General features: G+C 39.2%; 1 protein-coding gene across 3 annotated transcripts in view; it reads right to left on the reverse strand.

Annotated features, from left to right (window-relative positions):
- RALGDS (ral guanine nucleotide dissociation stimulator) overlaps nt 1–13024 on the reverse strand; it is an 89037-nt gene that overhangs the window by 44122 nt on the left and 31891 nt on the right. Inside the window, exon 1 of one of the 3 annotated variants that reach the window (XM_051980262.1) lies at nt 12426–12600. The exons of the other annotated variants lie outside the window; for them this stretch is intronic. Within the exon in view, the coding sequence (XP_051836222.1) occupies nt 12426–12575 (150 nt within the window). The 5' untranslated portion in view covers nt 12576–12600. Of the gene's footprint in view, nt 1–12425; nt 12601–13024 lie in introns of those variants that run through there. 3 annotated transcript variants of the gene reach the window in all.

The raw sequence follows: 13024 nt of genomic DNA on the forward strand, positions 1-13024 counted from the left end.
TCTCTGGTTAGTGTGTTAGCTAGCATCTGTGCCCGGTCACAGGGGCAGCGCTCCCTTCGGCCTTCTTTGGGGGAAAGAGATGGGCAATTTTGCCGCAATCTGCCCCCGCCGGCTGCGCTCTCCTCCGCCAGCCTGAAGGGTTTCTAGATACATGTGGTTCTCTATAGGTGGGCTCTTTAGATATTAAGGACCTCTCTGTCCCCCCGGAGAAGCATATTTTTCAGAGTATTGATTTTAGATGCACAAAATAAAACAAAACACATAGGATTAAAGAGTAAACATGATGCTGGAATGGTCGTCAAATTTTTTTTAAAGTTCACCTACCCCAGATTGTGAACATCTTTTCTAGATTCAATACTTGACTGATTTGGGGCAGAAGAAAGAAGTGGATTCTCTGAGGGGCCATTTATGAAGACTAGTCCGAGATCTGGACTTGGATCTAAATTCCACTTTTTCTCCAGTCACTTAATCTTCTAGATCCTCAGTTTCCGAATCTATATGAATGAAAAGGCTGGCCTAAATGCCTTTCGAGTTCCTTTCTAGCTCTAGATTTGTGACGTGACTAATGTAATCTGACCACAATGGCTGCTGAAACTTGCAATTTCCGAGCAGCTCAGGAAAGAGACTTGGGAGTGAGGCTGTCAGGGCCGCCTGCTCGGCACTTTCAAGATTGATCAACAAAAAGCCCGGAAGGGGTTAATTTCGAAAACAGTCCCTTAGTCTAAGAAAGAGTCTTCCCTCGGTTTGTCAGCTCCCAAGTGACAAACTCTCTACTCTGCCCACAATTCCCTGGATTGTACATTTAATTGGTGATATTTCCGTCAGGAAGAGAATAAATAGACTTGTGTTGTTATCCCCATTTCACAGACTAAGACAGAAATGCAGAGAAGTTGAGGGTCCTTTCTAGCGAGGAAGCAACGGGCAGGTCTGGGAGAATGACTGAAGATAGAGAGCAGAAAAAGGTGCCTAAGCTTGGGAGAGATCATTAAGAGTAATTTACATTTATATAGCTGTCTGCAAGAGTTTTCACATATTCACTATTTCAACTTTTTCCTACAATAAACTTGACAGCTATAGCAGAACAAGTATTTTTATCCCTAGTTTACAGAAAAGGAAACTGAGCCTCAGAAAAGTAAAAGACATTTATTTAGCAAAAATGAGCCATACCTCAAAAAAGCAGTCACTTCACTTGTCTAGCGCTCTCTTCCTCCCCCACTACACAGTCACCTTTCTCTATGGCTTTTGGAAGATTGATTGCAATCCATCTTAGTGAGTGCTCTTGGACCAGACAAGATGTTTTCTGTCCAAAAACATACCAGGGAATTTGGAACAGTCTAAGACACATCTATGAATTGAAGGAAGTATGTTCTCCTGTCCCTAACCACAGCCTTTCTCTCACCTCCCCCATTCTTTACTCCTGATAGCACATCTTTCCCAAACTAATCACTTTATTTAATAAAATAATTTGTTTTGTACAGACTTATATAAGTACATGTTGTCGTAATTTCTCCTCCCCCGCTCCTGGTAAACAGGCATTCTTTCTTTTCCTTCTCCCTTTCTCTCTCTCTCTCTCTCTCTCTCTCTCTCTCTCTCTCTCTCTCTCTCTCTCTCTCTCTCTCTCTCTCTCTCTCTCCCTCTCTCTCCCTCTCTCTTTCTCCCTCCCTTTTTCCCTCCCTCCCTTCCTCTCTCTGTCTCTCTGTCTCTTATATCTCTCTTTGTTCCAGCCTAGGGTACAAGCTAGTAATTAAATTAAGTGTTGCTTGATTGCTTTTTTCCCAGCTAAGAACTACTTCCTTCAACCTCCTGCTACACAAGTGCCAACAGAGATCAAGGGGAAAAGAAAAGAAAATCTGAAAGTAGAATATTGAGTGTCTAGAATCTAGAAAAAGGCACCCTAAACAGGTTTTGGAAGTTATGTGTTCTCCCAAAAGTCCCTTCCTGGAGATCCCCTTTCGTTTCCCTAAAAGGAATCCAGTCTCTAAGCCCTCTCTCTTCCTCAAGGGCTGCATAAAGATGTCAGTTTTCTCAGAATATCAGGTCATTGCCAGAAGCAGAAGTGACTTCCTTTACGTGGTAATGGGCCACGTGCAAAGAACCTGTCTCCTCACTTCTATTTCATCATTCAGTGACTACCAATTCCCTGCCCCCATAAGGGAACCCCAAGCTAAGGCCATAATGCTGAATCAGGAAGAAACCTCTGTGACTCAGCTCCCTGGTGTAATCACTACCCCGTGCTTAAACCTCCCACAGAGTAATTCCCCGCACCCCCTCCCAAATACCATGTGCCTGGCCTAACTGGCTTCCTAGCTGCCAGGGGTGAAGTCTGGGACAGATAGGATAGCCCTGATGTTAACCCAGAAAGTGTTTTTTCCCCTCACCTACAATGGCTAGAATCAAAGAACTTCTAGGAATCCAGTGGACCTTAGGGATAGATAGCTAAACCATAACATGAAGTAGGAGTGGGGAATGGAGGGATGACCAGGTAGAGGATTTAAGCCTTAGGACTAAGGAGCTGGGAATGACTAACCAGGCTAGAAAGAGGGTCCTTCGGGAAAGTTTTCTGATAGACCTCCTGTTCTAAGATTTTTGGTTCAGCAAGCCGGGGTGGCTTGATGGAAAGGTGGTCAGATTCAGAATTCATTTATTCATTCAGCAAGCATTTTATTGTTTACACACGATCCTATGCTATGAATCAGCAAACCATCTGTAACTGCACACAGTGTAACCACATTATCACCCTACAGGTATTTAATTCAATCGAATTTAAGAAGCACCTACTAAGTACCACTAGATGCTAAACACCTAACCAGGTGCCAAAGAAACAAGTACAACAATAAAAGACAGGCTGTGTCCTTCAGGAGCTTAAAAGCTAAACGTGGTTTCTTCCTCCTTCCTGTCCCCCAATTCTGACTATGCTGCTGTTGGAACTTATTTATCTACACAGCCTTAACTAGGGTTTAATAAATAGGGTTTTGCATCACAGTGCTGAAATTAGAGGGGCATCCTTCTTTCCCATATTGGTTGAATCTCTGGCCCTTCCCCCACCTCCTCTTTTTCCTCCCTAGCAAGGGCCAGGCTAGTCTTCAGGAGGATAGGAACTTCAGTCATCAGAATGTCTGGGGAATTTCTCTTTGGCAGCAGCCTTCTAAGTCCCAAACATATATAGATATAGATGTGTGTGTGTGTGTGTGTGTGTGTGTGTTGTGTGTGTGTAATATATTTATACAACTTTATTTATGTCTATCTATATCTACATAATAACTTATCTTTGGCAATGACAATTGTTTTAAAATTAATTTTTAGAAAAGGCTTGTTGATATCTTTTGGCTTTCCCTCTTATTTCTCTTCAGATTGTTTTCAATTAGGAAAAATTAATTATAAATTTTAAAAAGAGTCAAAGAATTAGAGGGTTCAAAAGGGATCACAATAGCTATCTAGTTCAACCCATACTCAAAAGGAATTCCCACTATAATATTTCTAAAAAGTACTCTTCTAGGTTTTGCTTGAAGACCCCAAGGAGCTATTCAATTTTTGTATAGCTTGAATTGTTAGCAAAACTTGATCCTAAAAATCAAGCTTAAATTTGCTTTTTTACAACTTCTACTTACTACTCTTGATTTTAGCCTCTGGAGCCAAACAGAATAAGATTAATCTATCCTCTATATGATTGAAGACCTGAAGTCAACAAGACCTAAGTTCAATCAGCCTTAGACACTTATTAGCTATGTGACCTTAGATAAGTCACTTAAACTTGGTCTGCCTCAGTGTCCTTATGTGAAAAACAGGAGTAATTACAACCCCTACCTCCCATGTGAGGATCAAATGGCATGGTATTTATAAAGTACTTAGCACAGTTTCTGGCACACTTATTGCTGCTGAGTAATTTCAGTTGTGTCTGACTTTTCAAGACCTCATTTAGAATTTTCTGGCAAATGATATTGGAGTGATGTGCCATTATCTTCAGTTCACTTTCCAGATGCAGAATGGCCGCAAATGGTTAGGTGATTTGCCTAGGGGTCATACAGCTAGAAATTATTTAAGGTCACATTTGAACTCACATCTTCCTGATTACAAGGCAGGTTCTCTATCCATTTTACCAACTAAGCTTTCTTCCTTCATTCCTTCTTTTGTTCCTTCCTTCCTTCGTTCCTTCCTTCCTTCCTTTTCCTCTAGTCTTTTCTTATCCAGGCTAAAAATTTTGTCAATTCATTCAACTTTCATGACAATGGATGTAAGGTCCTTCACCATCTTGAATGCCCAGAATTGAAAACAATTCTCTCAATCAAGAGTTCTCCAAAATATAACCTGGGGATCTTTGGGGGACCTTCCTAAATTCTTTTGGAAGGTCCGAGAGCTGAAAACTATTTTCATAATAATACTGTTTCAGTTCCTTAGGTGATAAATATCAATACTTTTATTCACTCTCTTCTCCTTGATACTGGTCTCCTGGCTATTCTATTAACAAGATATTCCACTGGGCTCTGGTCATTTTCTCTGGCTGTCCCCCATTCCTGGAAGGTTATCCTTCCTCATCTCAGCCTCCTGGCTTCTTTTAAGTTTCAATTAAAACCAACAATCATCTACAGAAAGCTTTTCTTAACTTCTCTTAATTCTAATGTCTTCCCCTATGTTAAAAATTTATCTTGTATGTAGCTTGTTGGTACAAATTTATTTGCTTATTGTCACCCCCATTAGAGTGTACCTTTCTTGAGGGTAAAGACTGTCTTTTGCCTATTTTTATATCCCCAAAAGCTTAGCACACTATTTAGCTTAGAAAATATCTATTTACTGACTGAGATATAAGCTTACAAAAACAAAAGTTCTTTGGGGGGTTCTCAGTAATTTTTAAAAGTATCCTGAAACCAAAAAGTTTGAGAACAGATAGACTTAGATGATGTCTAGTGAAAATAGAGTAGAGAAGGAAGATTACTTATGTGTTCTCAGAAGCTTTGTGCCTCATTGAAATATGCTTTAAAATCACTAAATCTGATTATGCATACAAAAGGTGGTCTTACAACTCTGAGATACCACCACACACCTGTCAGATTGACTAAGATGACAGAAAAAGATAATGATGAATGCTGGAGGGGATGTGGGAAAACTGGGACACTGATACATTGTTGGTGGAATTGTGAACGAATCTAAGCATTCTGGAGAGCAATTTGGAACTAATGCTCAAAAAGTTATCAAAATGTGCATACCCTTTGATCCAGCAGTGTTTCTATTGGGCTTATATCCCAAAAAGATCTTAAAGAAGGCAAAGGGACCCACATGTGCAAAAATGTTTGTGGCAGCTCTTTTTATAGTGGCTAGAAACTGGAAACTGAATGGATGTTCATCAACTGGAGAAGGAATGAATAAATTACGGCATATGAATGTTATGGAATATTATTGTGCTGTAAGAAACAACTAGCAGGATGATTTCAGAGAGGCCTAGAGAGACTTACATGAACTGATGGTAAGTGAAATGAACAGAACCGGAGATCATTATTCACGGCAACAAGAAGACTATAGGAAGATCAGTTTTGATGGCCATGGCTCTTCAATAATGAGATGATTCAAACCAGTTCCAATTGTTCAGTAATGAAGAGAGTCATCTACACCCAGAGAGAGAACTATGGGAACTGGAGTGTGGAACACATAGCATTTCCACTCTTTCTGTTATTGTTTGCTTGCATTTTTTGTTTTCCTTCTCAGGTTCTTTTCTTTCTTTTTAGAACTGATTTTTCTTGTGCAGCAAGATAACTGTATATGTGTGTATATATATTGGATTTAACACATATTTTAACATATTTAACATGTATTGGACTACCTGCCATCCAGGGGAAGGGGTGAGGGAAAGGAGCAGAAAATTTGGAACAGAAGATTTTGCAAGGATCAATGTTGAAAAATTATCCATCCATATGTTTTATAAACAAAAAGCTATACTAAAAAAGGTGGTCTTATTAATCTCTACCTCTGCTGTGAAATTAAGGGATATTTCATTATCTGCTATCTAGGACCTTCACTGATTTTTCAATTATCATTTTAAAGTAAATTTTCAATTCAATTTTTTTGCAACTTGATAAATAATTATTAAATATCTATGCTAGGCAAGATTCTGAACTGGACTGTAAAGCTGATTTTTGGAAAACGTCCAAAATTATTTGAACTTAAGCTTGGTGTAGCTGTGAATACAAGAGAATATAACCCCGTTTTAATAAGAGTTAGGTCAGAAGTTTACACAAAATAGTAATATCTTCTATTAATATCTTAATACCGTATACCAACATCTCATGCTCTATTGTCACATAAATTCAATATACCATATATAACTATATAATAGGGCAAACTCTAAATGGATATATGACTTCATTACAAAAGATTCAAGCATAAACAAATTAGAAGCACAGGAAAAGAAATACTTGTTAGAACTATGAAAAGAGGAAAAGCTCATGACTAAATAAGGGAGAGGATACAAAAGATAAAATAAACAATTTTATTCTGTAAAATTTCTAAGGTGTCAAACAAATAAAACAAATTAGTTCAAATTAGAAAGGAAACAAGTTATTGAAAAAATCTTTATAGCAAATATCTCTGATATGGATTTGATATCAAAATAAATAAGGAACTGATTAGAATAAAAAAGAACAAGAGCCATTCACCAATAAATAAATAGTCAAAAGTCTTAAGCAAGTAGTCTTAAGGATGAAACCTACACTTAATAATAATATAAAATACTCCAAATTACTGGAAAAGCAAATGAAAATAACTCTGAGGTTTCATTAGATTAGCAAAGATAATTTTAAAAAGAAAGGACAATTACTGGTGAATCTTTGGGAAAACAAGTACTCTTGATAGAAATGTGAACTGGTCTAGCCATTTTGAAAAGCAATTTGAATCTATCCCCGCCAGTCATTAAATTACACATTGTCTCTGATCCTATGAAATCACTACTAGGCCCATACCCAAAAGAGAACAGGGAATGATATGGGAAGTCTCAAATGAAGAAAATCCAAAGAAAGATCCCAAACTGAGGTTTAACCTATGTGAAGTGTAAACACCTTTGGGATAGTTCTTTAGAAACAGCAAGCTAGGAGCCCTGAGGCTAGCTGAATTTAGAAGTAACCTCAGACCAAAGAACAGGAATTTTTTCTTCCCTGTTAGGTGGAAAGATTGGGGTCTGAGCCCAGGAATTTAATGGGAACTTCTCTTGATATAGAACACCAGGCCCAGTTGTACTATAGGGACTTGGCCCTAGGTAAGAAGGAACGAGCACACCTGGTGACCGTGGAACCAGCGGAACAGGGAAACTGTTGTCTGTGGATACTTATTTTTTGTTTTAGGTTCCAGTTTAGAGGGGAGAACTGAAGTGAATCCAGAAGCAACCTTCCTAGCTACCACTACTGTCCTGCAGGTTAAAGGTTTTTACATTAATAAGTTCTCAATTAAAAAAAATGAGCAGACAAAGGAGAAAGAACCCAACTTACTATGGCAATAGGGAAAACCAGGGTTCATTTTCAGAGGAGAACACTTAAGCAAAAAAGCCTCTTCTCCCCCAAAATCATTAAATGGATATCTGCCTAGACTTTATTTAAAAAAACTCAAAAAAAGGCTTTAAAAATAAAATGAGAGAGAAGCTTAAAAAATTCAAGAAAAACAAAGACTTACAAAACAATATAAAGAATGAAAAACTACAAGAGAACATGAAACATCTTAGAAGAAATGATGTTAAGTGAAGTGAGTAGAACCAAGAGAACATTATACACAGCAACAAAATTATGTGATGATCAACTGTGATGGACATGGCCCTTTTCAACAATGAAGTAATTCAGGCCAATTCTAATAGACTTGGGTTGGAAAGAGTTATCTGCATCCAGAGAGAGGACTATGGGGACTGAATGTGGATCACAATATTTTCACCTTTTTTGGTTGTTATTTGCTGTCTTGGGGATGAAGAAAGTAAGGGAGGGAGAGAGAAAAAATTGAAACAAAAATGAATATTGAAAGTTATCTTTACATGTGTTTGGGAAAAATATTATTGAGGAAAAAAATAAAGGGAGCAGGGAAAAGGATAAGGTATGTAGATTAATGAGAATGGGACAAAGAGGGAGGGAAAGGAAAGGAGGGATCCATGGATGAGGGGAGATTAAGTAATAGTAAGGCAAGTTAAGGCACAAAAGAGTTAGGAGGAATAGGAAATAAGAGATATACACAAGGACAGGGATCAGGAACAGAATTTATTAGGAAAAAAAAGTGGAGTTAGTAATACATATATATAGTGTGTATATGTATACATGTATGCATATAGGTCTATGTATGTGTATATGTAGATATATTTATGTGGGGAGGGTGTAACACATACATACATACAAATATATCCATACTTAACATAGCCTGCTTGGGGGAAGTGGGAGGAGGAAGAAAAAGAATACAGTAAAAAAATGCACAACAGAGAATAAAAGAATAACCTACAAAGAAGCAAGGAAAAGATGGACAGTCATGACTAGAATGTCTTCTATTTTTATATATGCTTTCTTGAAATGGAAATTGTCACATATTTTGAATCCTTTTTAATGTTCTGCTGGGCATGTGGCAATTTCTTTTTCTTTTTCTATTTCGTTTTTTCTTATTTTGTACTTAATTTAAATAAATATTTTAAAATAAAAAATGCATAGATGATAACAGAAAAGTCAAAAGAAAAACTAAATAGGACAGCTTTGAAAGTTGCATGTTGAATTTATTATATAGCTAAAAGGAAAAGCAAGAAGAAGAATAAGAGATTTGTGGTTTAATGTACATTTTAAAAATTCTACTTTGTATGTGGAAATTCTTATTTTATATGTGTTGTTTAGAATTTTTTCTAAATTTTTTTTCTTTTCTAAATAAGGGTACTGAACAACAAATTCAGTACTCTTTCCATTGTATCCTATTTCCTTCCAGTTCCTTCCAACCCTAACATTTTGTGATTTGAGGCAGAGATAAAAGGGAAGAGACTCAATGGTGTGGAGGAACACTGACCTGAAGAGTAAATCTTTTTCATTCCTTTCTCTAGATGAACAAATACAGCAAGATTCTTCATGGTGAACAGAAAAATCATGGTCAAACAATTCCAAGAACTAGAACTCTTGCTCTAACTTCTCTGGGCATGTTTTTTTTTTTTTTTTTAACCTTTGCAAAACAATACTTGATGTGCCCGAAATAATACTTCACAGGCTTACCCTGCGGAGACAGCACTGCTATTTGAGAAGATCAAATGAGGTGATGATAATGATAATGATGTGAAAGGGCTTAGAAATAATATAAAGAGCAGTTCAAATTGAGAGATTATTATTAATCTTTGTCTCATCCTGTCAACACCCCACTTTTAACTACCTCTTGCAAGAAGCCTTCTTTGGTTACTCTAGCTACTCCTAGCCTTGATGTTTACATATTTAGTCATTCTTGTATAAAGCTCCACGTATTACATCTCCCTTTGAAAAGTTTAAACCTAAGAAATCACTCAATGCTTTTCCCATTTTCACCTCTTGTTTTTGCCTCCTCTCTCAGAGGAGAACTCTGCTGGACCTGTGTCAGCTTTTGAGATGACATTGAGATGTCGGGAGGACAGAGATTGGCTCTAGAGTGATTGAGGGCAAAGTGAATTCATCTCTAGGTCCCTACTTTGGCTAGCCACCCAACAACCACAACAAGGGCCTGAAGAAACATACACAGTGCTCGGGTTTTCCACTGAAAGACGTGTGCTTCTTGGGCAGAATCTGTCCTCCAGATCCTCATGAATACTCCTGTTCCTTCTCTCATCCCAGGGCACTGCTCTCTACCACCAAGGGTGATCAGAGAAGGACACTCTGTCCCGATCACGCAGAAACCCTATCTTTCTAGACTGTGAGTTCCCATCATAGCAGCTATCACCAAAGGGAGGGGAGTAGATATATGAGCTCATCTTGTCCATTGCCCTGCTTTGGGGCAGGACGGTACCTAATCATCCTAGATCAATGAGTCTCTGTTCAGTCTATTTTTAGACCGCAGTAGGGACTCCTGGGAGGAGAATGTTGGCAACTTCTCCAGCCACGCCCTGTGTGTGTCCCTGGTCATTTCTTGGGACCCAGAATTACCTCATTCCTCACCTGCTTCTGTGGTTCATGGGGTAGCCCCATGTGGGAGAGGTGAATAGGAGGACAGCTACATTTATAAGCCTTGACAAGGTTTGTGGTTCCAGAGCCCCATAGGGTGAGGCCCCAGGCTCAACCATGCTTCCTGACTTAGTCCATAAGAGCTTCCTGCCTCAGACCCTAAGAGGGAATTAAGATGCTATTGTCTTTGGCTTAAAGATACACTGAATCGGAGGATATAAAGACAGGGCTCAGGCTGAATATAGAATATACACCACTAAAGGAAATGTCACCCTTTCTATTCCAAGTGGTCTTCCCTTTAATAGCAACAATCTATATAGGACAAGAGAAGAGGAACTCTTCACAGGCCAAAATGGTTGGGAAAGACTTCTTACTCCCTATCTTAGAGCCTTGGATTTCCTCATCTGTAAACAAGGTTTCCCCATCTAGACTAGATTATGCCTTCTAGCAGCTTGGTAATGCAATGGAAAGAGTGCAGGGCCTGAAGTCAGAGAAATCACCTTTAGGAGTTCAAATTTGGCCTCAGATGCTTATTAGCTGTGTGACCCTGGTTGTGTAACTCTATTTGCTTCAGTTTCCTCATCTGTAAAATCAGCTGGATGACAAGCAAGAAGAATAAGAGATTTGTGGTTTAATGTACATTTTAAAAATTCTACTTTGTATGTGGAAATTCTCATTTTATATGTGTTGTTTAGAATTTTATTAGCTGTGTGACCCTGGTTGTGTAACTCTATTTGCCTCAGTTTCCTCATCTGTAAAATCAGCTGGATGACAAGCAAGAAGAATAAGAGATTTGTGGTTTAATGCCAGTACCTTTGCCATGAAAATCCCAAATAAGATCACAAAGAGTTGAGCACAACTGAAAAATGATTTACCAATCCCTTCCAGTTCTGGCATTCAATATTTTAATTCAAATCTAATATTCTAAGTTCTTTTTTGACGTCTAACCATTATTATTCTATATACCCATATTATGTTCCCCTGAAATGAATTGAAGAAATTTGCACATGGCCAACGTGATGGGACAGCTTCTACCAAAGTAATCATTCTCTAGAAAGGCACTTGGCTAAGTAGAGCATTCAGAGGGTCAGACCACTGGTATCCTCTCACCTACATTAAAATCAGTCCTTCATATTGCATTAAATATTTTTCAAATCAATATTGTCCTCATCATAATCTTCTCCCCTCACAACCAACCTGAAAGATCAAAGGGGACAGATTGTGCAATCTTCATTTTGCAGATGGAAAAACTAAGGTCCGGAGTTGAGTAGTTAATAGCAAAGCCAGAACTAAAACCCAAATCATAAGACTGTAGATTTAAATCAATTCCACAAACTTGTTTTTAAGACCCTGCTGTGTACAAAGAACACTATGCCAGGCTCCAAGGGAGGTACGAGATTTAGATAAGAAACTGGTCTCCCTTCAAATAATAATTTATTTTTATCCGACAAGTAAGAGCCATCCATTAAGGAAAGCTAAAATTTTGGTTCGGAATGCTAGATTCTCATAGCTTACTATGACTACTAACCAGAATCCTTGGGATACTCAGTCTCTCCCTGTAGCATACTGGCTTGGTATTTATTACTGTCCCATCAGTCTGAATGTAGGAGCCAGGAAGTATCTGCTGGTAACCATCTCTGAAGCTGTTGTGTGTAGGAGGCCTTGACCCAGGAAAAACAACACTTGTTTCTGAAAGGCTCCAGACATCCACACATACTGTTATCCTGCTGTCTGAACACTTAAGCTATGGAATCTCCCGCCCTCCTACCATACTACCCACTACTCTCTATTATTACCCTCAAGAGAATGGCCATGGAGCTTTTACCTGCATAGATACAAAATAAAACGAGAAAATGAGACATGACAAACCTCAAGTCTCTCTTGTGATCATCCTTCTAGAACAGGAAGGGATCCTATAAACTGTCTTTTACAGGTGAAGGAAGCTGAGGCACAGAGTAGTACTTGCCTCCTGTCATACAGGTAGCAAATAAGTTCACATTGCTCTAAGTTCACATTCGTTGCTTTTTCTACTTCACTACAATTTTTGGTAGCTTTTCTTAAGACAGAGAAATGGGACCTCAAATATCCAGCTCTGGGTGGCCCTCCTCAAAACCGCATTATTTCCATGAGAAGCCAAACTCATTCAACCAGTTCTAAAGGAGCAGAGATTGAAAATGGGTGAAGGAGATGAAAAGAAGCCTGAGGCTTTGGCCAGGGCCCAAGCCAGACCCTAAATGCACTGCTTCCCCACTCTGACTCCCGACTCCAACGCTAACTCCCCAAGAGAAGGCTGAGAGCTCCTCCTGGACTCACCTCCGACAAGTGTGGGCTTCCCTGGGAGGTTCGGTGGGAAGCCGCCCGGCCTCGCGAGGTTATCAGGGAAATGCAGGCATAGAAAACCCAGCCTTTCTTCTGCTTGACTAGTCGGGGTGCAGCAAGGGTTGGGCTTGCTTTTCGGGCCATGGGGAGGGCGCAAGGGCCCCAGGGAGTCTGGGTTCCGGCTGCCTCTCTGTCTGTCAGCCCATCTAAGCCAGGCTTCCCCAAGAGTCTATCCTGGGGTGTCACTCTGTCCCAGTGGCCAAGCCCGCCCCAAAAGGGGTTGGGCAAGGTATGCCGGTAAGTTCCCAAACCTCACTATCCAGTATCCTCAGCTGGGAAGCGTCTGAAGTTTGGCAAGAGTTCCTGACTTAGAATCTTCCAGTGTCAGGGGTGGGGCCTCAGGTTCCTTAAAAATAGTTTCTTTTGAACTTAGATCTCAAATGAGATAATACCTATAAAGAACTTAGCATAGTGCCAGGCACATAAAAAGTGCTTAATAAATGTTTGATCCCTCTTCAATCTTTTCATTTTACAGATGAGAAAAACAAGGCAAGTTGAGGGATAAAAGATGCCCTTACAGAGGTAAATAATAA

Source organism: Antechinus flavipes, chromosome 2, assembly GCF_016432865.1.
Source record: "Antechinus flavipes isolate AdamAnt ecotype Samford, QLD, Australia chromosome 2, AdamAnt_v2, whole genome shotgun sequence".
Classification (NCBI taxonomy): Eukaryota; Metazoa; Chordata; class Mammalia; order Dasyuromorphia; family Dasyuridae; genus Antechinus; species Antechinus flavipes.